General features: G+C 49.8%; 1 protein-coding gene across 5 annotated transcripts in view; it reads left to right on the top strand.

Moving 5' to 3' along the window:
• Positions 1-14,089, top strand: part of ADAMTS17 (ADAM metallopeptidase with thrombospondin type 1 motif 17) — a 406,696-nt gene extending 392,607 nt beyond the window's left edge. For all 5 annotated transcript variants that reach the window (XM_086364865.1, XM_086364868.1, XM_086364864.1 and 2 more), the window contains 2 exons: positions 9,811-9,988; positions 11,120-14,089. In XM_086364865.1, coding sequence (XP_086220991.1) covers positions 9,811-9,988; positions 11,120-11,286 — 345 coding nt within the window. In that variant the 3' untranslated portion in view covers positions 11,287-14,089. The remainder of the gene's footprint in view (positions 1-9,810; positions 9,989-11,119) is intronic.
• Positions 14,090-25,858: the final 11,769 nt, after the last annotated feature.

The raw sequence follows: 25,858 nt of genomic DNA, 5'->3' as shown, positions 1-25,858 counted from the left end.
CCATGGATGATAGCCCACCAGGCTCCTCTGTCCTTGGGATTCTCCAGGCAAGAGTACTGGAGCAGGTTGCCATGTCCTCCTCCAGGGGAGCTTCTCTACCCAGGGATCGAACTTGAGTCCCTTAACATCTCCTGCATTGGCAGGTGGGTTCTTTACCACTAGCACCATCTGGGAAACCCACAGAAGGTAACTGCTTAGTCATGTCAGACTCTTGGCGACCCCAGGACTGTAGATCATAAAGTTCCTCTGTCCATGGAATTCTCCAGGCAAGGCTACTGGAGAGGGTAGCTATTCCCTTCTCCAGGGGATCTTCCTGACCTAGGGATCAAACCCAGGTCGCCTGCATTGTAGGCGGATTCTTTACCATCTGAGCCACCAGGGAAACCCTGAAGACAGGGATCAGGAAATCCTCCATCCCATGCTGCTCTCGGGAGTGTAGGCAGCAGTGAAATGAAAGTCATCAGACTTCAGTGTTTTTCTGAGTAGGGCAGGAGGGAGTGGGGTAGAGTCTCCCTTGGCCTAGAGCATTTTGTCAGGGGGAGCAGAGCTGGCCACTGGGTCATGATGTTAAAGAAAAGTCCATGGCCCACACCTGCTCAGATGAGAGAGAAGAACTTGGTGTAGGGCAGCAGGGTCCCTGAAATTGCCAGGTGAGGCGCCTGCATGGGAGTGAACTGAACGCAGTTGACCCTTGTTCGACGCTGGTTTGAACTACAGGGTCCACTTATACCCAGATATTTTCCAACAGTAAATACTGCAGTGTGTGTGGTCCAGGGGGCATCCTCGGACGCAGAGGGACTGAGGACTTGGAGGAATAACCCATGTTGTTCAAGGGCCAGCTGTAGTCTGAAGGCCTCTGCCTTTGCCCCCTCCTTCCCCCTGCTGTGCTTCGTTCACCTTTGTGCTTCCTCAGATCAGCCTCCTTTGTGTGGAATCAGAGGTCAGAGAGTGGGGGTACCTGCCTCACATGCCAGCCTAGGTTTTAACCATAGACCTGGCCACTGAATCAGAGAAGCTGCCATCCCTAAAAAACACTTCAGTTTTGACACACGCTGTCAGTGACCTCAGAGCAGGGCACCTCTGCAGGATAACACAGGGGCACGTCCCTGCTCTCCCGATGCCATAACCTTGAAGCAGAGTCATCCTTTGTCAGATGGCGTTAGGGGTGCCCACCTCCTAGAGCATCCATATAAGGCCCCTAAGACGCTGGCTGGCTTCGGCATTTTTATCATCATCATCTTCACCATCATTATCCAGGACACCCAGGGCTCTCATCTCTGGCCCGAATCATGTGTCTTGTAAACTATTTATGCCTTAGGAGATGAGTTCTTTGAATGTGGTTTGAACCCTGCGAAACAGCACGTGCTCTGACCTGGAGCTCCACGTGAGGACAGCATGGCTCGGGGCAGGAGACAGCTGTGCAGCATTTGCTGGACACCTAGGCCATCCTCTGTAGGAGGGGTGGACGGCCTTTCTAACAGTCGCTGAGGAGCTGGGAGAGCTGTGTCACCACACTGGTGGCAGCTTCTGCCCAGGGGCAGACAGTGAACCAGCCCCTGTGGCCCACTTTGTGCTCACGGCGCCTGTCTGGAGCAAGAAGCAAGAGCTCTTGGGAGAACCCGTCCTTGCAGGTCACGGGGGTGACCTCGGCCTTCTGGGTACCATAGCATCCCAAACAGAACCTGTAGGTCAGCAGGCTGTGAATTCAGAGACGGGGTGAACCCAAAGCTAAGGCTGAGGTTAGGATTCAAGGATTTGAGGATTTCAAAAACAGTTTGAAACAAAGTATGAGTTGAAGGGGGAATGTGTGTGTGTGTGTGTGTGTGAAAGCATTTCTAGTTTCAAGGCAGGAGCAAAGATGGTGGGGATTTTCATCATTGTTTAAACGTGCTGTTTCAGGTTTCAGCAGCTTCTGAGGTTTTTATGGTTCATGCCAAGTCTGGGGGGAAATCTGTCAAAACGTCTTTTGACATTTTACTCTCCCAGGGCCTTTTAGACTCAAGCAGAAAATGGAGTTCCTGCAAGGGGATTCCTTCCGCAGCTCCCTCACTGTCCTGCCCTTCAGAGGATGGCTCGGTGAGAGCGTGGTGTGGGCACATCATGATGTGAGGGTTCATCCTTGCACTGTTGCACACTCACCCCATCTCCTGCCCACCCCAGAGCCTGTGTCAGGAGCCCCTGCCCGTCCCCTGCTCTGTAGGATCCAGTGCTTGTGTATGTAATAAACATGCCCGTCGCGTTTTCCTCTTCCCCGGATTCTTACAACTTCCTTTAGCTGATTCTCACAACATCGCTTCCTGATCTGGTGTCATGTATGGGCTTGATGTCACAGCTGGGAGGCGTGGAGAGGAGCTCACCCTGGTGGAGGTGTCCTGGAGCCGGGCCCCTGGTGGTAAGAGGCCTGGTCCCGCCCTGCAGGGAGGAGTGTCCGGGAGGCGTGCAGGCCTCCGCGCAGCAGCTGGGTGGGGGCCTGGGGCTGCATCGCAGGAGGATGTGGATGCTCTGAGCCTCATGCTCCGCCTCCCTGCAGGCAGTGCTGCACCCTGCGTACACGGTGATTCTGCACCTGCTGTGTTCTGAGCGCCTCCCCGCTCCTAGTGGCCATTAGCATGAAGATTAAGGAGGACTCTTGAGAACGGGTATGAGCCTCGCGCCCAGCACCAGCAGGCAGTGGGCAGAGTGGGCCCTGCCGCTCTTCTGCTGCCAACCCCACCAGCATCATCATCGTCGCCACCCACAGGATGGGTGGCAGGTCCCCCGGCCTTGTGTGTGGTGGGCCGCTGCAGGCACTGCTGGAGACGGGGCCTGGGGGTCTGCACTCACTCAGGAAGGAGCTTTCCTGGCGGGTTTATTACTGTTCCTCTTCTGTCTTGGTTTCCTGAGGCTTGGGGAGCCACATTAAATGTTAATGTCAAGAGTGGCTTGAAAAACCTACCCAACAGTGACAGAGAGCTTCACACAAGACCAGATCTGTTTTTTTATAGACCTGTTTGCTTAGTTTTTAAAAGCCTAAAAAATGGCTTCACAGTGATGCCTGGGGCTAATTCGATGCTATCAGGAGACACTGCCGTCTCCTTGCTGTTTACCTAAAACAGGGGCTGGGCAGAGGCCGACAGAGGTGAGAGTCATCGTCTGTGCCTGTGTTACCCTTAATGCCACGAGCTCAGGTTACAGGGGGATGCAGCCCTGCAGCCTCTCTGGAATCACGTGTGTCTTCGGGGCCAAGTCACCCTCTAACTGCTCCTGCACGCCGTGTGGTCGCGTTGCCCGATCATTGCCGAGAGCCAGGCAAAGGTGGATGTCTGCACCTGCTACGTGGGCCAGTGACTCAGGGCACCTTCCCGGGTTCAGGGGACCCCCGGCCAGCTCTCTCTGCTTTTAGACCTGTGTGCTTGCTGTTGTTAACAATAGTAGCAGCCTTTGTCCATCCCAGACTCCCTGCCAGGCACCTGTTCTAAGCTGTCTTTAACCTTAGAAATCATCCTACAAGAAAGATTTTATTATCCTCAAGCTACAAATAAAGAAGCCAGGGCTCATACAGGTGAAGTAACTTGTCCGAGGTCACACTGCTAGTAAGGGGGGATGCAGCTTGCTGACAGGCCTGTCCTGCCCACACTGACCATCCCTGCTGAAACTCCAGCCAAGGAGTGGGTAGGTATATGTGGATTTTAGGCCAGGGCCATTTGAGGCCCTCCCTTGGCCCAGATGAAAATGCAGCAGGCTTGGAAGGTGGCAGCTGCACCAAAGGGTCCTTGGTGGAATTCTCCACTTTTGTGTTTAATTATGTAGGTGATTCCATCTCGCTTGGAAAGACAGAAGAAAAAACTAGCCCCACAAACCAGGTGACGACATGGTAAACTTTTTCAATGGTTTGTCTTCCAAACTTTTATATGGGTACATACACTCCCATAGGTACTGAACAAAAATGGGATGGTTTCTGTATGGGCTACTCTGTAACCCATCTGTCTCCTCACCTGATGCTCGAAACAGCCTCTCCAGGGCTGGCTCAGCCCCCGTTCCCAGGAGGCTATGCAGACACCTGACATTCTCAAAGGTTCTTCTGAGTGAGCACATGCCGTTCACAGCCCAGAGCTGTGTGAACGGAAGCCCTCAGGACTGCAGCTAAAATCTTGCATAACCCAAAGTGAAAGTCACTCAGTCGTATCCGATTCTTTGCAACCCCATGGACTGTACAGTCCGTGGAATTCTCCAGGCCAGAATGCTTGAGTGGGTAGCCTTTCCCTTCTCCAGGGGATCTTCCCAACCCAGGGATTGAACCTAGGTCTCCCGCATTGCAGGAGGATTCTTTACCAGCTGAGCCACAAGGGAAGCCCAAGAATACTGGAGTGGGTAGATCCCTTCTCCAGCGGATCTTTCTGACCCAGGAATTGAACCAGGGTCTCCTGCATCGCAGGCAGATTCTTTACCAGCTGAGCTATCAGGGAAGCCCAAGTCCTCGAGTCAGATCCCTACGAGGGGCAGCGTCTGCAGGATCTCAGCAGGCCCCACAGCAGCTGAGCATCAGGCCCGGCCCTGCCTCTTGGAGGTGCTGAAAGCCATGAGGACAGATGCTACAGCCTCTGCAGAACTTTGGAGACACCCACTGAGATTTCATAGGGCAGTGCTTTTTACAGACTGGGAAAAACATCAGTGACTGAGCTAGGAAAAATAACGAAGAAATGGTGGATCTGGGCAATCACCTGTTTTTCTGATTCCTGGCCCTCCATAGAAGCTCCATCCAGTACAACCTCTAACTCATACAGGAAGATGATATTCAGTCCGTGGGATGGGGCAGCTGAGGTCCTGTCTCTCCTTTCCCATTCACTACCTGTAACCTTGGGCAAGACTGGCAGCCGTATATCTCAGTGGATGGTTGTAAAATGTTCCACACTGTTGTGGAATCCTACAGCTGAGCCCACAGACAGAACAAGCTGCATACAGGAGGGAGGCGTCCGGAGTACTTTGCCCCAGCCCAGGCCCAGAGCATGTTAATAAACAAGACTAAGAACTCTCAGAGGGGAGATTAGTCTTCCAGGTTGCCCCAGGCTCTTGAATTTTACAACGGTCATCTGTCCTTTCACACCAGAGGCTTTGTGAGTTCTGGGTGTGATTTTAGTAGGTCCATAGGATTGAGCCCTTGCCCTGATTGCACATAAATAATAATGACAGCTGCAAGAGGCATTGGGCAGGAAGTGCCCTGCTGGCAGCATCTGCATACCTCGCAGTCAGGGGGCCCATGAAAGTGAGACCAGAGTCCCAGGTCCTTCTCTGTTAGCCTGTGTAGTTTCCTGAGGACCCAGAAACCCCACCACGGCCTACCCACCTCCTTCTCCAGGGAGCACCAGGACAGCCCGCTCTTCCTCCTGCTGTGTCTCCCACGGCAGGTGGCACCCGTGAGCCAAGTCAAGACACCACAAGGCCCAGTGGTCCATCCAGTAGCACACATGGCCCCCTCTTCCCCAATTACCCAGTAGTCACCAGAATGAGGCTTCACACACATGCTTTCCCAGGGAGCAGGGCTTTAAAAAAATTTATGAGCAATTTAAATATAAAAGTCTTTAATGGTGTAGGTGGACTAGTCAAATGCCTACTTAAAATATGTAACTTAGTCATGTAATTATATGTTCATATTTAAAGTTTATATGTTTTAATTTAGAAATACTGCTATTTTCTGTCTTAATTGTATTACGAAGTGGAACCTGATAAAATTGCTATTTCCTGCAGAGTTGAAAACAGTTGAAAATAAGCAATTTTGTAAAGTGCATCCAAGCATTTATAGCATTTGTCTTCTTCACCACTCACTCCGCCTTCTGATCCCTTGTTCAGTTTGCCAGTGTGCAGGGCACTGCCATGCCCAGCCACTGAGATGCCACCTTTTTTTGGATGTGCTCTTTTCATTGGGTATTCCCTCACAAGGTTGGCATGGCCTTGCTCTGCAGTGGGTAACCTTGCTCCGTGTTGGCAGGAGTTAGAACAGGCAAGGCTTTGCTCTCATTCGTAGGACTTCGCACTGTGTTAGGACCCTGAACCGGGCTTCCCTGGTGGCTCAGACAGTAAAGAATCTGCCTGCAATGCAGGAGACCTAGGTTCAATCCCTGGGTTGTGAAGATCCCTTGGAGTAGGAAATGGCAACCCACTCCAGGATTCATGCCTGGAGAATCCCATGCACAGAGGAGCCTGTGGGCCACATACAGTCCATGGTGTCTCAAAGGGTCAGGCATGACTGAGCAACTAGCACGCAGGACCCTGGGCCATTTCCTTCACTCACCCTGTCGGTGTGGACTCCCAGTCTCTGCGGATAGCCACTTCCCAGATTACTTTTCAAGTGATTTTTAACCATTTTTACACCACCCTCCCTCATAACTTAACGGATTATAATGTCCTACTTCCAGGAGAAAAAAGCTAAATTTCTTTGCCTCTCTTTTTATTTTAACTCCCAGCTGTTCTTGCTACAAATAATTGAGGGCACCCCTTACCCCTGTCTTGAACTGTGAGAGGTTTTGTTGTTACTTAGGCAATTTATTCTTTTCCAAAAATAATTTTGAATGAAAGGCTTCACTTCTAGTATTTGAGCACACCTCTTACCTCTCTGGGCTTCCCAGATAGCACTGGTGATAAAGAACCTGCCTGCCAATGCAGGAAATATGAGACATGGGTTTGATCCCTGGGTTGGGAAGATCCCCTGGAGGAGGGATACAGTCCATAGGGTCCCAAAGAGTTGGATACGACTGAAGTGACTTAGCATGCAGCACATCACCTCTATATAAACTTAATATTTGGGACTTCAGGTGGACATCTGTTCTTGCTTAATTATACATCTGTGCTAAGTCACTTCAGTTGTATCTGACTCTTTGTGACCCCACAGACTGTAGCCGGCCAGGCTCCTCTCCTTAGGATTCTCCAGGCAAGAATGCTGGAGTGGGTTGCCGTTCCCTTCTCCAAAGGATCTTCCTGACCCAGGGATCAAACCCGTGCCTCTTAAACATCTCCTGCTTTGGCAAGCAGGTTCTTTACCACTGATGCCACCTAGGAAGCTTAATTACACATCAGTTCAGTTCAGTCACTCAGTCGTGTCCGACTCTTTGCGACCCCATGAATCACAGCATGCCAGGCCTCCCTGTCCATCACCAACTCCTGGAGTTCACTGAGACTCACGTCCATCAAGTCAGTGATGCCATCCAGCCATCTCATCCTCTGTCGTCCCCTTCTCCTCCTGCCCCCAATCCCTCCCAGCATCAGAGTCCTTTCCAATTACACATATTTGTATACAAATACTTGACTACTTCTTTGTAAGAAAACAGAGCTCTGCACATTATACACAGGACCCAGGGAAGAAATCCAGATGAGTCAGAGGTTCTCAGCTCTGGCTGCTTGTTGGAGTCACCTGGAGAGCTTTGAAAAACACTGATGCCCGGTGCCTCCTCCAGGGATACTGACTGATGGGTCTGGGCATCGAGATCTTTCCAAGTTCTCCAGGTGACCCCACGCAGCAGATCCCCAGCCTGCAGCCTCTCCCTCGGGGATGCCCTCCAGGCAGAAGTCACATGGCTGTGGCACCTGTTCTGTGTATCTAGTCTGTGGGAACCTGCTCACGTGACCTCATGCCTCCACAGAGCACCCCTCAGACTTCCCTGTGCTCCTGTACCAACTCCTGAGCTCTGGGGCGGAACCCAGGAATGTGTGTTTATCATGCGCGAGGGATGCATCTCCAAGCTGCGAGCTTCCCCTAATGGCCTTACCAAGAAGATGGGCATGGAGCAAGGCGCACAGCCTTGCCTCTCAGGAAGAGCCCATTCTGGTTTGAACGTGCCAGGACCCTCAGCGGAGGAGGTGGGGGAAGGGGGCATTGTGGTTTTCCTACATCGGTTATGGTTTGGAAAGACTGTTCCCCATCAGAGCACTGTGCCCTCTGAGCCTTTCATCTTTCTAAAGTGGAAAAAAAAAATTGTGATCTTGCTTGTTAGACTAGAAAGCAGAAGAATTCACCTGGGGCACAAAATCCCCTTTGGGAGCACAGACGATGGCCGCTTCTCATGGATGAAGGGCTCCGCACCGAGCCTGTGCAGGAGGGCTCCTCCCAGGCCCTGGGGAAGGCGCCTCCTCCAGCACAGGCCAGGGTTGACCAAGGGGAGAAATGGGGAGACACATGATGCAGATAGTGCCTGGCATCCTCACTACACGTGGCATTCAGAGAGGCCTTGCTCCCCTCTCACCTCTAGGTGCCCGTGTCCGCCCTGGCTGGGCTGCTGCACCTGTGGTCTTTGCTTTATTCAAGTTCTGCAGAGTGCCCTCAGAGCCCTGTAAGCCACAGGTTGTGTGCATGTTAGTGGAGCCCAGATGAAGAGAGTGTGTGTGTGGACCAGGCTCTCTGGCCGGGAGCTGAACAACTTAATGGAGAGATGGTTCTAGGGGCTCCCAGGAAAGCAAGTGAGGGCAAGGAGCTGGCAAGCAGGATTGGGGGAGGGAATCCTGATGCTGGATACCCAGCAGGTTCCCTGTAAAACACCCTAAGGGGCACGAGGGGGAACTAGAGGAAGGGCAGGAGACAGAACACACAGTCTTATAAGGCCTCTCTATGGGAGGGCGGGATGGTCTGCCAAACTCCAGTGGTTTGATTTTAGCCATCTGCAAATGCTGGAAATGCCAAGAACTAGGGATTGAGTGTCTAAATTGAAACTGTTAGCCCCTGTATTAGTCCACGAATCCATCATGCAAGAAAGGTTGCACATCTTCATTTCCTATATCTCTATTTAATTCTGAGCCCCACCCTTCCAGCCTTGTGGAAACTCAACCCCATGGGTATTGGGTTCCTCCCTACATCCAGGGCTGGGCAAATGCCTGGGAGCCTTGTGTGGCACAAGGGGCCAGGGACATCCCTGCGATCATCAGGTTCAGTCCCTTCCTGGGTGCCAGCACGCCACCCTGCTCACTATCTGGAGAATTTTAAAGCCCAGCTGGTTCTCTGGAACAGGAGTGAGATGGTGGGAGGTGAAGTGCAATGAGCATAAATTAATATTTCAGCAATATGTCTTAGTCAGCTCAGGCTGCTGTAATGAAATACCACAGTCTGGGTGACTTGCATAACAAGACATTTATTTCTCGTAAACCTGGAGGCTGAGTCCGAGGTCAAGGTACTTAGCATATTTGGCTCTTAGTGAGAGGCCACTTCCTGGCTTGCAAACAGGCGCCTTCTCATGTGTCCTCACTCGGTGGAAGGAAAGAACCCTGATCTCTCTCCCTCTTCTTATAAGGACACTAATCTTATCATGGGGGCCCCACCCTCATGACCTCATTTAAACCCGGTTACCTCCCAAAGGACCTACTTTCAAATACCATCCCACTGAGGGTTAGGGCTTCCTGGGCTGCCCACACAGTAAAGAATCTGCCTGCAATAGGGGAGACCTGGGTTCAGTCCCTGGGTTGGGAAGATCCCCTAGAGAAGGAAATGACAACCCACTCCAGTTTTCTTGCCTGGAGAATCCCATGGATGGAGGAGCCTGGTGGGCTACAGTCCATGGGGTCACAAAGAATCGGACACAACTGAGCAACTAACACACGCAAGGGCATTAGGGCTTCAACATGTAAATATTTGGAGGTGGAGGGGACCCAGACATGCAGTCTGTAACATCTTGAAACAGTCTTCCATCAGGCTACTAGTATGCAGCCAAGCCCTCTTGTACAGCGATTATTTTAAGCACTTAGGAATGACATGCAGGGGCCAGACCCAGGAGTGGCATCGTCAAAGCCCCTCAGCCCGAGCTCAGCTCCTAGCTCAGCTGTCCCCAGCCCACCTCTCCCTGTCTCTGGCAGTGCTCGTCGACCTGCGGGAAGGGCCTGCAGTCCCGGGTGGTGCAGTGCATGCACAAGGTCACTGGGCGCCATGGCAATGAGTGCCCTGCCCTCTCCAAGCCAGCCGCCTACAAACAGTGCCACCAGGAAGTCTGCAATGACAAGATCAATGTGAACACCATCACCTCCCCTCGGCTCGGTGAGTGCTTCTGCTGAGCCCCCACTCCTGGGGCTGCTGCACCCCCTGGCCAGCGAGTCCCCACTGGTGGTGGGAATTCTGTAAGCCAGAAAGCGTGCTCCATGGGCTTTATTTGAGCTCTGGAGAGGCCAACGTGTGTCAGTTCTGGGGAGGATCTGAGGTTTCAGAGATGGAATTTCATTCCTTGTCATGAAAAAGATGCCTCAAACCCTTGAGCCCCTCTCCCAACAAAGGGCAACATGAGAGAATGCTCCTCAAATGTTTTGGGATTCTCTGCATGAAGAAGGCAAAGGAAGGTACTTATTCAGTAAATGAAGGATCTGGGGGTGTCATTTATGAAATCTGGGTGATACATACATGGAATGCTCCTGAAGCTGATGCTCAAGAAAAAGCAGAGGTGTTGACAGATTGGAGCCTTTAATTTGGCAGGGAGCTTTGGTGTGAGCAGTTTGGCCCTGAGTGCTCCAAACCCAGCCCTTTACCTGGCCACATCCCCAGCCAGTGGTGGCCCCAAAAGAAGAATGTCTAGTGATGATCTGATGATTCCACTGAAAGAGTTTCTGCTTTTCCGAATAGAAATCCTTCGGGAACAGTTTCCCACCCAGAGCCCCTTTCCCTAATGCTGGGGTGCCACCAACGTGAAGGGGTTTCCAAACAAGCTTCACTGGGGGTGGTCTTCAAGCTTGCTGAGGTGTTCGCCAGGCTTTGGCATGCACAGCCCTCCTTGGTATCCTCCAGAGGCCTCGATCGGGCAGGAGTGTGTCTCTGCATAACCGAGAGCAGGGAGATTCAGGCCACTTGCTTGTGCTGTGACCGTGTGCTTTTGTGGGCCCTTGGATGTCCATTCCCTGGGCCCTTCTGTTTTATAAATTTCAACAGATTGCATCCTCTCCCATAAACCGACTGTGGATGCCATTCAGCTCAGAAGCAGGGGTGGCAGTGCCCTCGCACCGAACCCCGAAATGGTCAGGTTGGACCCAGAGTGTCCCTTGTGAAAGCTACAGCCCTGGAAGGGGCATGGTCCCCCCAGTCTGTGCAGGGTTCCAGCGTCCACGTAGGGGAGGGCGGCCTGGGAGTGTTATCCGCAGGCACCGGTAACCCCTGGTCTTTCTCTCTCCACCACCCCCTTAGCTGCCCTGACCTACAAATGCACACGGGACCAATGGACAGTGTACTGCAGGGTCATCCGAGAGAAGAACCTCTGCCAGGACATGCGGTGGTACCAGCGCTGCTGCCAGACGTGCAGGGACTTCTATGCGAACAAGATGCGCCAGCCGCCCCCACCGCCGAGCTCCTGACAGGCAGCCCGGTGGTCCCGCGATGCTCCGACGCGAGGTCTGAGTCCCGACGACATGGCTAGATGAAAGCCCACCCACCTGAGAGCCCACCAGTCCTGGGCGGCCGGCACCCACCAAGGCACACCGTGGCTCACCCAGGAGGCTGTCCCAAGAATCCGACTGCATAGAACTTGAGAGTGGACTTGACGTTTGCTTAGTGCTTTTATACTTAATATATTGTTAACAGCCACTGGATGGCTTTCTACAATAAGGAAAAAAAAATAGGCATGAGTCACAAAATAATTGTAATTTCTAAGTTCCACGTACCTCAAAGGGAACACCTCTGACAGACGGTCGTCAAGAGAGACGTCACGGGCGCCCCTGTCTTGACTTTTCCTCTGACGTTTGAATTCCCAGTGCTCGATGTACCGTGGGGTGGGGGTGGGGGGCGGGGGGAGGATATCCAAAAAAATGAGATGCTTTCCTTTAAAAACAGGCTTTATTCTCAAAGCCAGTGATGCTCTGGATGGGAGGAGGCTTCTCTGGAGAGGGGGAGCTGCCGGAGCTCCCCGGACACCACCAGGACGCCACGTGGCACTGCGCCCGGTCAGGGAACGTGCTCTCTAGGTCCTGGGTCTCTCCTCGGAGGTCTTGTCCCTGGGAGGCTGAGTGTGTGTGAACCAACAAGGATGCCAGGGCTACGTAGCTCTGCACAGCAGCCACATGGGGGAGAATGTTCCAGTAGTGTCTGGGTTAGAGGACGCAGCTAGTTTTCAGATCTCTGCAGTCCCCCACACAGGGAGACAGAGAGCCGCTCCTCAAGGTGCTGTGGGCGGAGGCACGTGCTGGTCTAGCCTTGGGCTTGCTGCCTGCATAGAGGTGAGCTCAGCGCAGCTTTGTGAGGGTGGGGCACTCCCTCTTTGCTCCATGGGACCTCTGCTCTAGCCAGTACTTCACGAAGCTTTGCACGCGTTAGGGATGGCTTTGCGCTGACCCTGGCCATCTATCTGAAGTTGGTCCTTCCTGGAAGCGCTGACTCAGGCTCAGACCTGGTGCTTCACCCTGACACGGGGCGGATTTCCTCCAGGACCACTCAGCCTGGCAGAGGAGTGCCCCCTGCCCAGGATGGCTGTGTGCTCGTCCCGCTCCCCTGTGGTCCAGACCATGCAGTGTTCTTCACTGTCTGTCGTTACTGACCCACTTTAGTGGGGCAAGGATGACAGAAAAGCCTGAAGAAGGCGTTTGCCTCCTATGGTCACCTTACCCCTCAAAATGTAGTTGGGCCCTCTCTGAAGGCAGGAAGATGACAGGAGTGTGTGAAAGCACAAAGATGGTAGGTAGGACCCTGCCCGCCAGGGAGCTGGGGGAAGGGGACCCGACATGCTGGGAAGTCTGGTCTGCTGGCCAGCTGGGTGGGTGTTTGATGGGTACTTCTATTCAAGGACTTTATCATGAAAAACCCGCCCTCTGCTCCCTTATTTCAGAGGGGATCTTACTTAGGCTAATCTCTGTGGGATCATCTCCAAGTGCTTCTTGATTTATTGGTGCTGTGTTTATGTATCTGTGTTTGTGTTTTTGACGTCACAACTTTGGAGTCAGCTTAAATCAGAAAGAGACACTCTGCCCTGTCCAGCCTGCCCTGCGGGCTTGTTTTGCTTTCTGATTGTTACTACCCCAGAGGCAGAGAAGTGGTCGGATGGCCGGGCATCTGTTCAGTTCCACTTGAATCTGTGAGAAGTGTTGAGAAAGTTCCTTAGGTGCTCTATGGCAAGACCCCGGAGGGTGCCAGGCTGGGGCAGCCCACCTGCAGGGTGAGCTCCTGCGGCTGCCCAGGGCCTGTGCAGAACGCTGTCCTCCCTGCTCCGGCTTGGCCGTCAGCAGACTCCCCCAAGGCCCTCAAAGCCTTGGGGAGCTAGGGCTTAGTTTTCCCCCAGCCCCGGATGGACTGTGCTTTACCGTGGATGGACGGAAAGCTCTCAGCCTCTGGGGCTGAGGAGCGGAATCAGGGCAGCCAGCCAAGAAGTCAGGGCAGCCTTGCATGCTGTCTGTATGGGAACCACGGGCCCACCTGAGCCGGGCAGGCCTGTGCATGGCCCAGAGGTGAGCCCTTTTCCTGGTGCTTCTCAGTCTCCCCACTGGCCACCCTGGCTGTATCAACTGGACGCCCCTGGCAAGGGCCCCGCACCCTCAGAATGCAAGTGATCGATTCAGTTATCATTAAACATCCCTTTGGTTCCCCAAAGTTCGGGGTTTTTCTGAGCTCTTGCAGCTCTTGCTGGCACTGTCGCTCTGAAATTCACCAGCCCACCTTCTGTTCACGGCACAAACAATGGTTGATCTCGGTGAAGCCGTCATGGCATTCCTGCTCCACTTTGTACAGAAGACAATGAAACCCTGTCGTTGCAACAGCGATGTTTCTTTATTAACAACACCCTGTACTGTCACTCAAGTACTGTACCTTTTTGGTTGCACAAATGTGTCACTAACTACAGACTCTCACAATCTTATGGTGCTATTTCATTGGTGCAAATGAAACCCTCTCGGTTGACCATGGCTTGATATTATCAGAACACAGGGAAAGATCCTCAATGGCAATAATATCATTGCTTTGTTCTCTTTTCTTCATTTCAGAGTCAAATGTATATATTTTCCATTAGTTAACTTACGTACTGTACCCATGGTATTTTTGTTTTACTTTTTGGTGCTGGTTTGAAAGGACAAAAAAAGCGCAGAAAACAAACATTGGACACCACTGTAAATGAAAAATTAATCATTTCATTGGAAGTGAGTTGAATATGTTTAATAAAATGTTCTTCCATAACAACGTTAAGCTGTCTGTGAAGTAAAAGACAAAAACCAGTCCTCAAGGGCTGGCGGAGGGAGGCTGTGTCCTTCCCTTCTGCAGTGGTCACCCTGCTTGCCTGGGATTGGCTGCAAGGAACCGCAACCTGCCGGCCACAGCTGTGGACACTGTCAGAGGTCGCTGGGAAAGGCAGTTCTGGCGGGGTGGCAGCATCTCCCCAAGGGAGCGCTAGCAAACCATTCAGTCCTGGGCCTCCACTGTGCGCCTCCAGAACCCTGGGTGGAGACACGAAGGTCTGACAGCTGTACCGTGAGTCTGAGAGTCTGACACAGAGCAGCCACCTCGCTGGAGGATTCGCCCAGGCTCCATGGGGGTGCAGTGACCCCTCTGCATGGGGCCCCATCATGCCAGAATGGGTGCCTGCTCCCCACAACCTTGCCCTTTCAACCCTTAGCCCCCCTCCTAATCCTTCTGACAGCTCCCCTCCTGCGGGTGTGAGGCAGACCTGGCCCTTCTGGCCTCCCAGGCTGCGGGCTCAGCACGGGCATCACACCATCACAGCAGGGACCTCTGGAGCCCCGCTGGGCCTGATGTGGAGCAGGGCTGTCACAGCACCTGCCCCTGGGGGAACTGGCTCCTCCTGGCATCAAGGGGAAGGAGCTCCCCCAGAGCTTCATTAGACAGAATGCCTCTTTTTAATGTTGGAGCAACACCCAGAAGTTTCACAAAATAAAGACCATTTGTTTAACCAGTAGCTAACTCCCCATAGTTTCCCCATCACCAAGAAACCTGTAGTTTGTATTAATTCCCACGAAGCATCAGCCACCTGCTTCCAGGACCCGTTAGAACCCTCTCCTTGCCCTGAGAGTTCCGATCTCTCTGGTGGGTTAACCTGTAAAAGTTCTGATGCTATATAATTTCTTTATAAGCTGCTTAGATTCCAGTCTGTTAGAATGAAATTGACAAGCAAGAAATCAGCAAGTGTTGGGTGAGCTTCCACTAGGAATCAAGCACTTCCTGAAGCCACCGAGAACACAAATGGGCGGAAGACCTGCTCTGGCGCCCCCAGCCCCTCAGACAAGCCTGGAGTCCTGGACAAAAGAGAATAAGAGAGAGCCACAGGAACTCCGAGAAGGAAAGGTCAGGACTTCCGTTATGGGTCTACTGATTGCCCTCTGGACACAGGCTAGAAGGCATGGCACTGAAACCCTTTCCAGTGGCGCTCGCCGTCTGCAAAGACTTTTGGAAAAGCCCTTGTGTTTCTGCTTCTAGACACAAATCTGCCTGCATCTGAAGCCTCCTCCTCCAACAGCTGACCACACAGAAGGCCAGCCCTCACACCTGCAACTGAGCTTCCACTGCCTCTCTGCACTCCCTCTCTACCTCCACACTTTGATTTATTCTCCAGACCTCTCCCCTGGCTTTTGCCCCCTGCACAGACGCTGTTCTTGACAGGTCCCCAGTGACCTTCTGGGCATGACCTGCAGACATCTTCAGCAACGCTCTCCTTTGGGATGCCCCCCTCTCCTGACTTCCCCTCCTCCATTCCCTAGCTCCCCTTCCTCTGGCAGCTCTCTAGATGACAAGGTGCTTCAGAGCTCGGTCCTACACCCCCTTCTCTCTCTCTCCTTTCTCCCTGGGTCATGTCACCCACTCAAGGCTTTTACAACCACTGACTCTCTGGGGTCTCCCAAATTAGCCTCTTCCTCCCTGGCCTCTCTCTCAGCCTCCACATTCATGCGTGCCCTCTGCACATGCGCAGGCAATTCCGCGGGAAGCCCGGGGGCTGGGATGACCCCTCAGAAGGGTTCCAGTCTGGAGATTCAGTGCGACGGCTCACCTCTGCTCTGCATGGCATCATGTGGGGTGGCTCTGAGGACAAGTAGAGCCTGGGACTCCCGGAAGACTCAGGCACTTGCAAATTTGGCAGCTGATGCCAGCCTTAAGAGCTTCAGCTAGGACTGCTGACCAGAACACCTATAAGCGGCCTTGCCAAAGGGCTGCTTAGCAACCCTGAAGTATGATGGCAGAGTCTCAGTGGCAAACATCCTGAGCAATGGGGACGCTCATGAGGACTATGTCCCCTCATATGACAACTCAAAAGTTACACAACCTCACTTCCACCATCCTCACAAAGGCCCACTAACTTCAAGGGAAGGTGCAAAGGGTCCACCTCTTGCTCAGAGAATGGAAAGGTTCTGGACGAGTGCATAAGATGGGAAAGATTGTTGTGGCCATTTGAGGGAAGAGTCACACACACACACACACCCCTCTGCCGGGGTCCAGCCCCGGTGGATCCAGGGAATTCGAAGCGGGGACGGCGTCGGCAAGGATCAGGAAACAACTGCTTAATTAAACGTTAATTAAGGATATAAAGAGTGATTAAGTAAGGATAGCTCAGTGAGGAAATTCAGTGGAGAAAAGAGGCTGAATAATTCAGCCAGAAGGTGAGAGAAAGAATGACATGGGGAGACCAAGCTTTGGTGAACAAGGCCCCGCACTTTATTTTCCAAAGTAGTTTTTACACCTTAAGTTATGCATAGAGGATAATGGGGGAAGGGGTAGAGTCATGCAGTAAGCCAGGCTTTCTTCCTGCAAACTTATCATATGCAAAAGTTTAGGTGATTTGCATCATCTTCTGGCCCAGAGGCTTGTTAACATTTTAAGACCCTTTCTTCAGAAAACTTATTTTTCTCTAAAGGTGATTAGTCAGGCGCCACCCTCCAAAAGCATTAGATAAAGTTGCATTCCTACAGGGCAAAGGTGTGGTGGGCTATAACAAGAAAAAGAATTAAGGGTCCAACGTTACAAACATTAAAGCTACTACTTACACCAATTATATTAATCAATACACTGCCAGGGACACAGCAGGTAAGGGATATGGAGACTTAGCAGCAAACATTGGCCCAACAAGTGAAAATCCCTTCACCAATACAATTTCTAATCAATCTTTTAACTGCTCAAAGGAATCTGTATTTAGACAGTTTAGAACATCTCATGCCTCTCACAGTTGGGAGGCTCTGAACAATCACATGTGGCCGGAAAAACCTATTCAGGAAGGCTAGAGGACTTCCAAAGGAGTTTGTAGGTTGAAACACTGTCACATCCAGGAATTATTAACTGGAGCTGTAAGTTAACTCTTTTTTCAGAGAGAGGTAGTGGGGGACAGCCCCCTAAAGTCAGAGGTGTAGGTGAGAGCACAAAGCAGAAAGTAGGCAGACTCTGGTTTTGGGGGTAGATGCTCGAGAATTTCCAGGGGGACTCCTGAGGCTCGATCCCGCCTTTGCATATGCTGAGCCTCCTTCCTCATGACCTTTGCCACGGGCGGAGCTCCTCACGCGGCTCCCAGCACCCCTCCTTATGCAAAATGCATTCACCCTTCTGCCACCCTACCCCCAAAGCCTCATCTTACCTCAGCATCAGGTTCAGGCTCCCAGTCCAGGATGGCCTCATCCAAGTTAACTGCAGGTGCAGACCCACCATGGATCCTCAGGTATAGCTTCTGAAGCAGTTTCTCTCTCAACTGTAAGAGTACTGAACTCAAAAGAGAGATTATCTCCACCCAGTTCTCAACACCCTAGAGAAAATGGTGGGATGGCCTGGGAGCACCACTCTAGATACTCCCTATTTAAAATGGACGGGAAGGGGAAGCACGTTGCAGCCACTGTCCAGCTCAGCTCTGAAGTCCGGCCTGGCTCATGTGGCCAGTCCCATTACGCTCAGCCCTGCTGCCGGGGAATGATTCTCCCTGGGCTGCCTCCAGCCCCAAAGAGGCTCGCTGCTTGTTGTAATCCACTCTGAATGGAAAGGGAAGCAAGTTTCCGTCAAGCGCCCTTTTCCTTGGAGAGGATGTCCTGACATGCCCCAGACCACTGGACTCCTGAAAACTTCACTGATGTAATATCTGCTTGATTCTCCCTGGGGCTTATCTCATACTCTCTAGAGGGCAGATGCTGTACTAGGGCCTCTTCTTCTTTACCTGGTCTGATTAACTTAATGTCATGGGCACAGTGGGTCTGTGTGGATTCTGTGGAAGATGTGTACAGTCCAGGCCTTTTGGGGCCACGCTGTATCAGACTGTGGGAGAGTTAACATAGCCCCAGGAAAGACTGAGCATAAGTGTGTACTGGTGTTTCACACATGAACGTGAACTGGGTCTCCTTTCTAAAAGGATGGAAAAGAATGCGATCCCCAGCTCAACAGCCGTATGTCTTGTGTCTGAACCTTGTTAATCCGTACAGCAGTGAGTTAGGGGCTCGTTCTTGGTTTCGACTGTGGTGGTTCATTGTCATGTGACAGGACCCAACCCCAGACTGACTTACTGGGGGATATGACAGGGTCTTTAAGTGTTTCACTAAAATATTCCTGTCTCACCAGGTCACAATATTGTCGTTGACTTCCTGTCTTGCCTGGGGAGAGGGAGGCAGTTTCACAGTATAACCTGTCCTCCCATAACAGTTCTCTATCCCACAGGCCAAGGACCAGGTTTCATCCTTTCCAGGTGTAGATTCAGGGACAGGAAATGATCACTGGGTGACCTCAAGGGCCCACTGGGCCCACTGTGAACCAAACTCAAACCAGGACTCCATTTATTGCATGAACCCCATCCCCCCTCACTCTAAAAGGAGGACCAGGAGAAGAGTCTGGGCCCCAGCAGCAACGTCAACTTGGATCCCGTGTGCAGCAGGTAAATTAACGATTAATCATTCTCAGCATCTTTGTGATCTTTCTCCAGCACATCCATTATGCTCAGCAACAGTCATTGAATTTCTTTGCCTTACAATTTCTATTTCCCTGTTTCTCTCAGATGACCAAGATGTTGCATTGCCAGTCAATGTTTTAATCATGACCCTTCTCAGGTGCCAAGGGCATGGCATCCTTATAGCTGGCAGGTGATGAAGCTCTAAAATCCCATAGGATTTTAAATTCCTGGGATTTCTGGTTCCTGGAACTAACTGTCTTAGTTTGGGTTCTGGGAACTGAGATGTGTGGAGATGTGTGGGCAGAATATTCATGGCAGGTGCCCCTGGGCACATGATGGACTGAGAGAAGCTGGGCTGGGCACAGGGAGATGAAGAACTCTACTGTGATCATAACAGGGGCTCAGCTGGTCCCACGAGGAGCCTTGAAGTTGACGGTCCTCCACAGCTGAAGTAAGGCCTTTGTTTTGTTTTTTCATTTTAATTTTTTATTGTGAATATCAAGAAAGATAAAAATAGTGTTACTGCACAAAAGTCAGTTCCCCTACGTTAAGGGTGAGGCCAGGATGGGCTCAGCTGCGAGTCTGCCGATGCTGCTGGAAGCTGGGGGTAAGCAGTCTGTAAGGGGCGTCAGTGGCACACCGCAGTGCCCACTGCAGGCCTCAGACCTGGACGCTGCAGTCTCCTTCCTCTCAAGCGGCCTTCTTACTCTGGAGGCTTCCCCATCTTGGTGTCAGACCCTGCCTATTAGTACCTCAGGGTCATCCTTGTCTCCTCATGTTTGCTTCCATCCCCAGTTAACACAACCACAAACACCATTTGTTCTGCCTCCAGGTTAAGTCTCTGATCTGTCTGCTGCCTCCTGTCTCACTGCCACCACTGTGCATGTCACAGACCTCACCCCGGGACCCCACCAAAGCTTCCTGACGACCTCCCTCCCGCCTGACTCCAGTACATTCTCACACCCTCATCAGAGTAAGACTTCAGAAACATAAGTCCTGGCCTTCCCCACTGAAAACCCTTCACTAGCTACTCAGCCCTGGAATTTTTGCATTTCAAGCCCAGTGTGATCGGGGCCCCTGCTGTCCTCCTCTCCCACCTGCATCCACATACACACACCAGCCCACAGTCCCCTTTCTGTTGGGCTCCTCTACCCTCGACACCACCCCTGGGCCTTTGCAGGTGTCTTTCCCTCCCTTTGCAGCGTCCCCGCCTGCCCCCAGATATTCCCATGGCTGGTCATTGTCATCCTTTGTGTCACAGCTGAAATATCATTCAGCAGACAGCTGGTCCCGGCATTCTATCTCAGGTGGGCTCCCCAGCCCAACAGCCATCTTCCTTCCCTCCTCGATACTTGTCCTAACCTATCACTATTTTGTAAACGTTTAAACTTACGTCATGCCTGTTTTCCCATCTAGAAAGTGAATTTCATCAGGCCAGAGAACAGGTCGTCTTGTGTATGGCTGGACCCCTGGTTCCCAGCCCAGGCATGCCCCGAGTGAGCATGCTTATTCTCTGTTGGTTATAACTTGTTTCTTTTCAGATCCGTTCAGGACTGTACCAGAAGATGTTTATACTGGACAAGAAAAGTGCACTCTGAATTCAATGAGTCTTTTGCATGTGGCTTAAATGATACAAATATTTGGACAACTAGCTGTAAGTCATGAGAACAAGATGTTGGCTGTTTTTCAAACTCTCCCCCTTGTCAACCACCCCTTGCCAACAGAGACAGGTGTTTCCAGGTGGTTTCCATGGTGATCTGGAAGCTGTTTTCTTTCGTTTTCATCTTTCAAAGAGGAAAGTGACGGACTCAGGAGGAAGAGAAAGCCCCTGGTTTGCTGAGGATTTTGTAAAGCTCGTTGTGGTGCCACCATCTGGTGTTTCTGGAATAAAATTTCACACAACAAGGTTTGTGGACTCAGCCAGGACAATCCCCATACCTGGCCGGGTTCTTGTGTGACAGGAGTGCTCCATGTGGGGCTCTGTGAGCAGGACCACTCTTATCACGTGCCCCCCACCCCCCGCCCCATACACTATGGCACTGGCATTCCCTTGGCTCTGAAGCCTTCTCAAAAATAACCGCTTTCAGATCCCAAGCAGCTTCAGCATTACAGGGTATAACATTCAAAAATGACCAAGAGATTAGAAAGTTTCCTCCTGGAATTTCTTAGAACACTGAGATTTCCCTTGGAAAAGACTAGATACTCAGGTCTGAGGAACCCATACCACGCTAAGAAAAATGTAAATGACCCAGTGAATCAAAGGGTCCCTTGGCAGATAGACCCCAGGCGAGCCAAGGAAAAACCCCTTTCTGATAGAGCAATGAGAAGGCCCAGCACACTAGCAGGGCTGCCTGGGGACCTGCCCAGTACTGCAGCCCAGTACACAGAGCGCATGCGCAGACATGGCAGTCGGCTTAAGTGAGGCTTGGGGGAAACGGGAGCGTCCCTCCAGCTTCCAGCAGGCTCCTTCCTGCTTCTTCCATGATCTGTTTCTCCTTCCCTCTCTCTCTCTTATTCATGCTGTCCACCTTGTTATCTCACTTTCTGTCTCCTTCTTGGGCTGGCATTTATTCATTTATTCTCCCTATATCCATCTCTCCTTTTCTCCTCCATTTCCACTGCCTGGATTTTCCCCACTCTTTCCAATTTCAAATGACTTTCTACTTTTGACTCTGTGTCCCTGTAAGAACTTCCATCAAGGGCCCAAGGAATGATAAACTTCTCTAGGGACTGAATTTTCACAGAGCCTTTAGACGACCAAATACCCTTTAAAATTTCACTCTCAAACCACTTATCCAGTATAAGTGCTCTTTAGAAGTTTTAGAGGTCTCTGGGGTCTCATTTCTAACTTAACTCTATATGTGCCAATCACACCTTCAGCAATCCTTTGGCTAAAGATATATCTCCAGCTATTGGTTTTCTCACCACGGAGGTTAGATTTAAGGCATCAGTTGATAGTTATAAAACAGCATTTCTGGAAGTTCTGTCCAAAGATTGCTATGTATTAACACATCATTAAAAGAATATATTGCAAAGTCAACATATGATTATAATTGTTGACCTATCAAATACTGAAAGATTTGGAAACCTCACTGGAAGCCAAATGCCATTTTATTAAATTGGGATACAGTAAAGGGAACTCTGTATGGAACAACTGATTTGTTAAAGATTGAAAAAGGAGTACATCCGGGCTGTCTGTTGTCACCCTGTTTGTTTAACCTGTATGCTGAGCACATCATATTAAAAAGCAGAGACATTACTTTGCCGACAAAGGTCTGTCTAGTTAAAGCTATGGTTTTTCCAGTAGTCATGTATGTATGTGAAAGTTGGACCATAAAGAAAGCTGAGCACTGAAGAATTGATGCTCCTGAACTGTAGTGTTGGAGAAGACTCTTGAGAGTCCCTTGGACTGCAAGGAGATCCAACCAGTCCATCCTAAAGGAAATCAGTCCTGAATATTCATTGGAAGGACTGATGCTGAAGCTGAAGCTCCAATACCTTGGCCACCTGATGTGAAGAGCTGACTCATTGGAAAAGACCCTGATGCTGGGAAAGATTGAAGGCAGGAGGAGAAGGGGATGACAGAGGACGAGATGGTTAGATGGCATCACTGACTCAATGGACATGAGTTTGAGCAAGTTCCGGGAGTTGGTCATAGACAGGGAAGCCTGGCATGCTGCAGTCCATGGGGTCACAAAGAGTTGGACACAGCTGAGGGACTGAACTGAACTGAGCACATCATGAGAAATGGCAGGCTGGATGAGTTACAAACTGGAATCAAGATGGGTGGGAGAAACAAACAACCTCAGATAGGCAGATGATAACGCTATATGGCAGAAAGCAAAGAGGAACTAAAGGGCCTCTTAATGAGGGTGAAGGAGGAGAGTGAAAGAGCCAGCTTAAGACTAAATATTTATAAAAAAACTAAGATCATGCCATCTGGCCCCATTACTTCATGCAAATAGAAGGGGAAAAAGTAGAAGTAGTGACAGATTTTCTCTTTTTGGGCTCTAAAAGCACTATGGATGGTGACTGCAGCCTGGAAATCAGAAAATGTTTGCTTCTTTCCTGGAAAGCTATGACAAACCTAGACAGTGTGTTGAAGAGCAGAGACATTACTCTGCTGACAAAGGTCCGTATAATCAAAGCTATGGTCTTCCCAGTGGTCACATATCATTGTGAGAGCTGAACTATAAAGAAGGCAGAACACCAAAGAATTGATGCCTTCAAGCTATGGTGCTGGAGAAGACTCCTGAAAATCCCTTGGGCAGCAAGGAGATTGAATCATTCTTAATGGAAATCAACCCTGAAAACTCATTGGGAGGACTGAAGCTGAAGCTCCAGTATTTTGGTCACCTGATGCAAACACCCAACTCATTGGAAAAGTCCCTAATGCTGGAAAAGATTGAGGGCAGAAGGAGAAGAGGGCATCAGAGGATGAGATGGCTGGATGGCATCACCAATGCAATGGACATTAACTTGAGCAAACTTCAGGAGATGGTGAGGGACAAGGAGGCCTGGCATGCTGCAGTCCACGAGGTCGCAAAGAGTCAGACATGACTGGGTGACTGAAAAACAACAACAAACAGAAGGGAGCCTGTTGTAAGTGTTGGAACAGGGTTGATTTGACGTGTTAATGGTTTTTGCCAGTATTGCTTTTTACAAAATAAGCATGTAATATATCCATGCATATTATGATATATTCTGCTTTTATTCTATATATACCTAGTGGACAAACACACACGTATAATGCATGCATGTGAAGTGTGACCACAGGGTAACTGGGGGCAGTCTACTGTGGCCTCTACACTGGCCTGAGAGTGATTCAATCAGCAGCATCGCTGCATCCATGCTGCTCAGTCAGGACAGAGGCTCCAAAGGCTGCTGCAACACCCATCTGAATGTAAGTGCTGATATATAAAATGTATATCATGATTCATATGTTAAACCATCATTTTACAACATAAGCCACTAAATTTTTATTGAGCAGTGCAGTCCAGGCAGGGTGAAGGGAGAGATGAATGATGCACAGTCCCCTGTCCTCAGAGAATCACAACAATATGAAGCTGTACCTTCTTTTGGCAAACAGTAGCTCTGCCCAAATGTGGAAAAATACTTAAGTCGGTTCAAAGGTAATAGGGCCATTGGCTCTGAATTCAGGATAAACAAACTTCGGCCCAAGAAGAAATCAGATCCACTATCTTTCAGTTGGGTCCAACTCAGCAAAGCCAAGTTCTCAAAACTGGTGTGCCTCCCTCATAAACACTCTCAAGTGCATTCTGTGCTTCTGACATCACAAAAGCCACTTCATGATGACATCATCTGGGCTTTCCCAGTGTGTTGAAGGGTCATACCACATTGAAGAGTCCTGGGTGGTTTTATCTGTGCAGACCAAGCTCCTTGGCTGTGATGGGTGGATATCTGTCTGCACACAGCCAGTTGAAGATATAAGCTGGACCTTTACACAGCTATCTGGGGACTCTCAAACAGATAAATCAAAGAGTAACATACGTTTTAAAGAAATGGTAAGTCATGTGGCAAAATCAAATAGAAAAGGAAAAAACAACAAGAAAACTCAGAACTGATAAGCAAAGTCAAAAATGAAAATGAAAAATTCAAGACACTGGATAAACTCTGGAGATAAAGGAATCAAACAGGATTCATTAGTGGAAGGTAGGATTGAAGAATTTTAGCCCAGAGGTAGTATAGAGAAGCAAAGGCCTTTTTAAATGAAATTTTTGAAAGTTAAGAAAGAGAAATATACCTTGAAAGGTGTCCATTTTTTGTCTAACAGGGGCTCCAGAGTCAAGAACAGAAGAAATAGCAGAGGAACCATATTGGAAGAGATAACAACTTAGAAGGTCCAAGCATTGTAGAAAGACATGAGTCCTCATATCAAAAGGCATTACGAATAGTGAACAGTAGAAAGAAATCCATACCTCACAATCACAGTGAAACTGAAAAAATCAAGAATGAAGAGGAAATCTTTCAGAAAGATGTTCCTGGGTTGGAAGAATCAATATTGTGAAAATGACTATACTACCAAATGCAATCTACAGATTCAGTGCAATTCATATCAAATTACCAATGGCATTTTCCACAAAACTAGAACAAAAAATTTCACAATTCATATGGAAACACAGAAGACTCCAAATAGCCAATGCAGTCTTCAGAAAGAAGAATGAAGCTGAAGGAATCAACCTTCCTGACTTCAGACTATACTACAAAGCTAAAGTCATCAAGACAGTATGGTACTGGCACAAAAACAGAAATATAGACCAATGGAAAAAAGATAGAAAGCCCAGAGATGAACCCACATATCTATGGACACCTTATCTTTGACAAAGGAGGCAAGAATATACAACAGGGAAAAGGTAGTCTCTTCAATAAGTGGTGCTGGGAAAACTGGACAGCTGCACAAAAAAGAGTGAAATTAGAACACTTCCTAAAACCATAGACAAAGATAAACTCAAAATGGATTAAAGACTTAATGTAAGACCAGAAACCATAAAACTCTGAGAGGAGAACAAAGGCAAAACACTCTATGACATAAATGACAGCAAGATCCTCTATGACATACCTCCTAGAATAATGGAAATAAAAATAAGCAAGCGGGACCTGATTAAACTTAAAAGCTGTTTTACAGCAAAGGAAACTATAAACAAGGTGAAAAGACAGCACTCAGAATGGGAGAAAATAATAGCAAATGAAACAACTGAAAAATGATTAATTTCCAAAATATACAAGTAGCTCATGCAACTCAATAACAGAAAAACAAATAACCCAATCAAAAAAGGGGGAAAAGACCTAGAAAGACATTGTTCCAAAGAAGACACATACAGATAGCTAATAAACACATGAAAAGATGTTCAACATTGCTCGTTGTTAGAGAAATGTAAATCTAAACTACAATGAGATATCACCTCACACCAGTCAGAATGGCCATTATTAAAAAAAAAAAAAAACTACAACCAATAAGTGCTGGAGAGGGTGTAGAGGAAAGGGAACCCTCTTGCACTGTTGGTGGGAATATAAACTGATACAGCCACTATGGAAGACAGTATGGAGATTCCTTAAAAACCTAGGGA

Source organism: Bos grunniens, chromosome 21 (assembly GCF_055505025.1).
Source record: "Bos grunniens cultivar Pamir isolate PY7600 chromosome 21, Bosgru_T2T1.0, whole genome shotgun sequence".
In the NCBI taxonomy this organism is placed as follows: Eukaryota; Metazoa; Chordata; class Mammalia; order Artiodactyla; family Bovidae; genus Bos; species Bos grunniens.
Note: the sequence above shows the minus strand (reverse complement) of the source record. Positions and strands in the feature narration are given on the sequence as shown.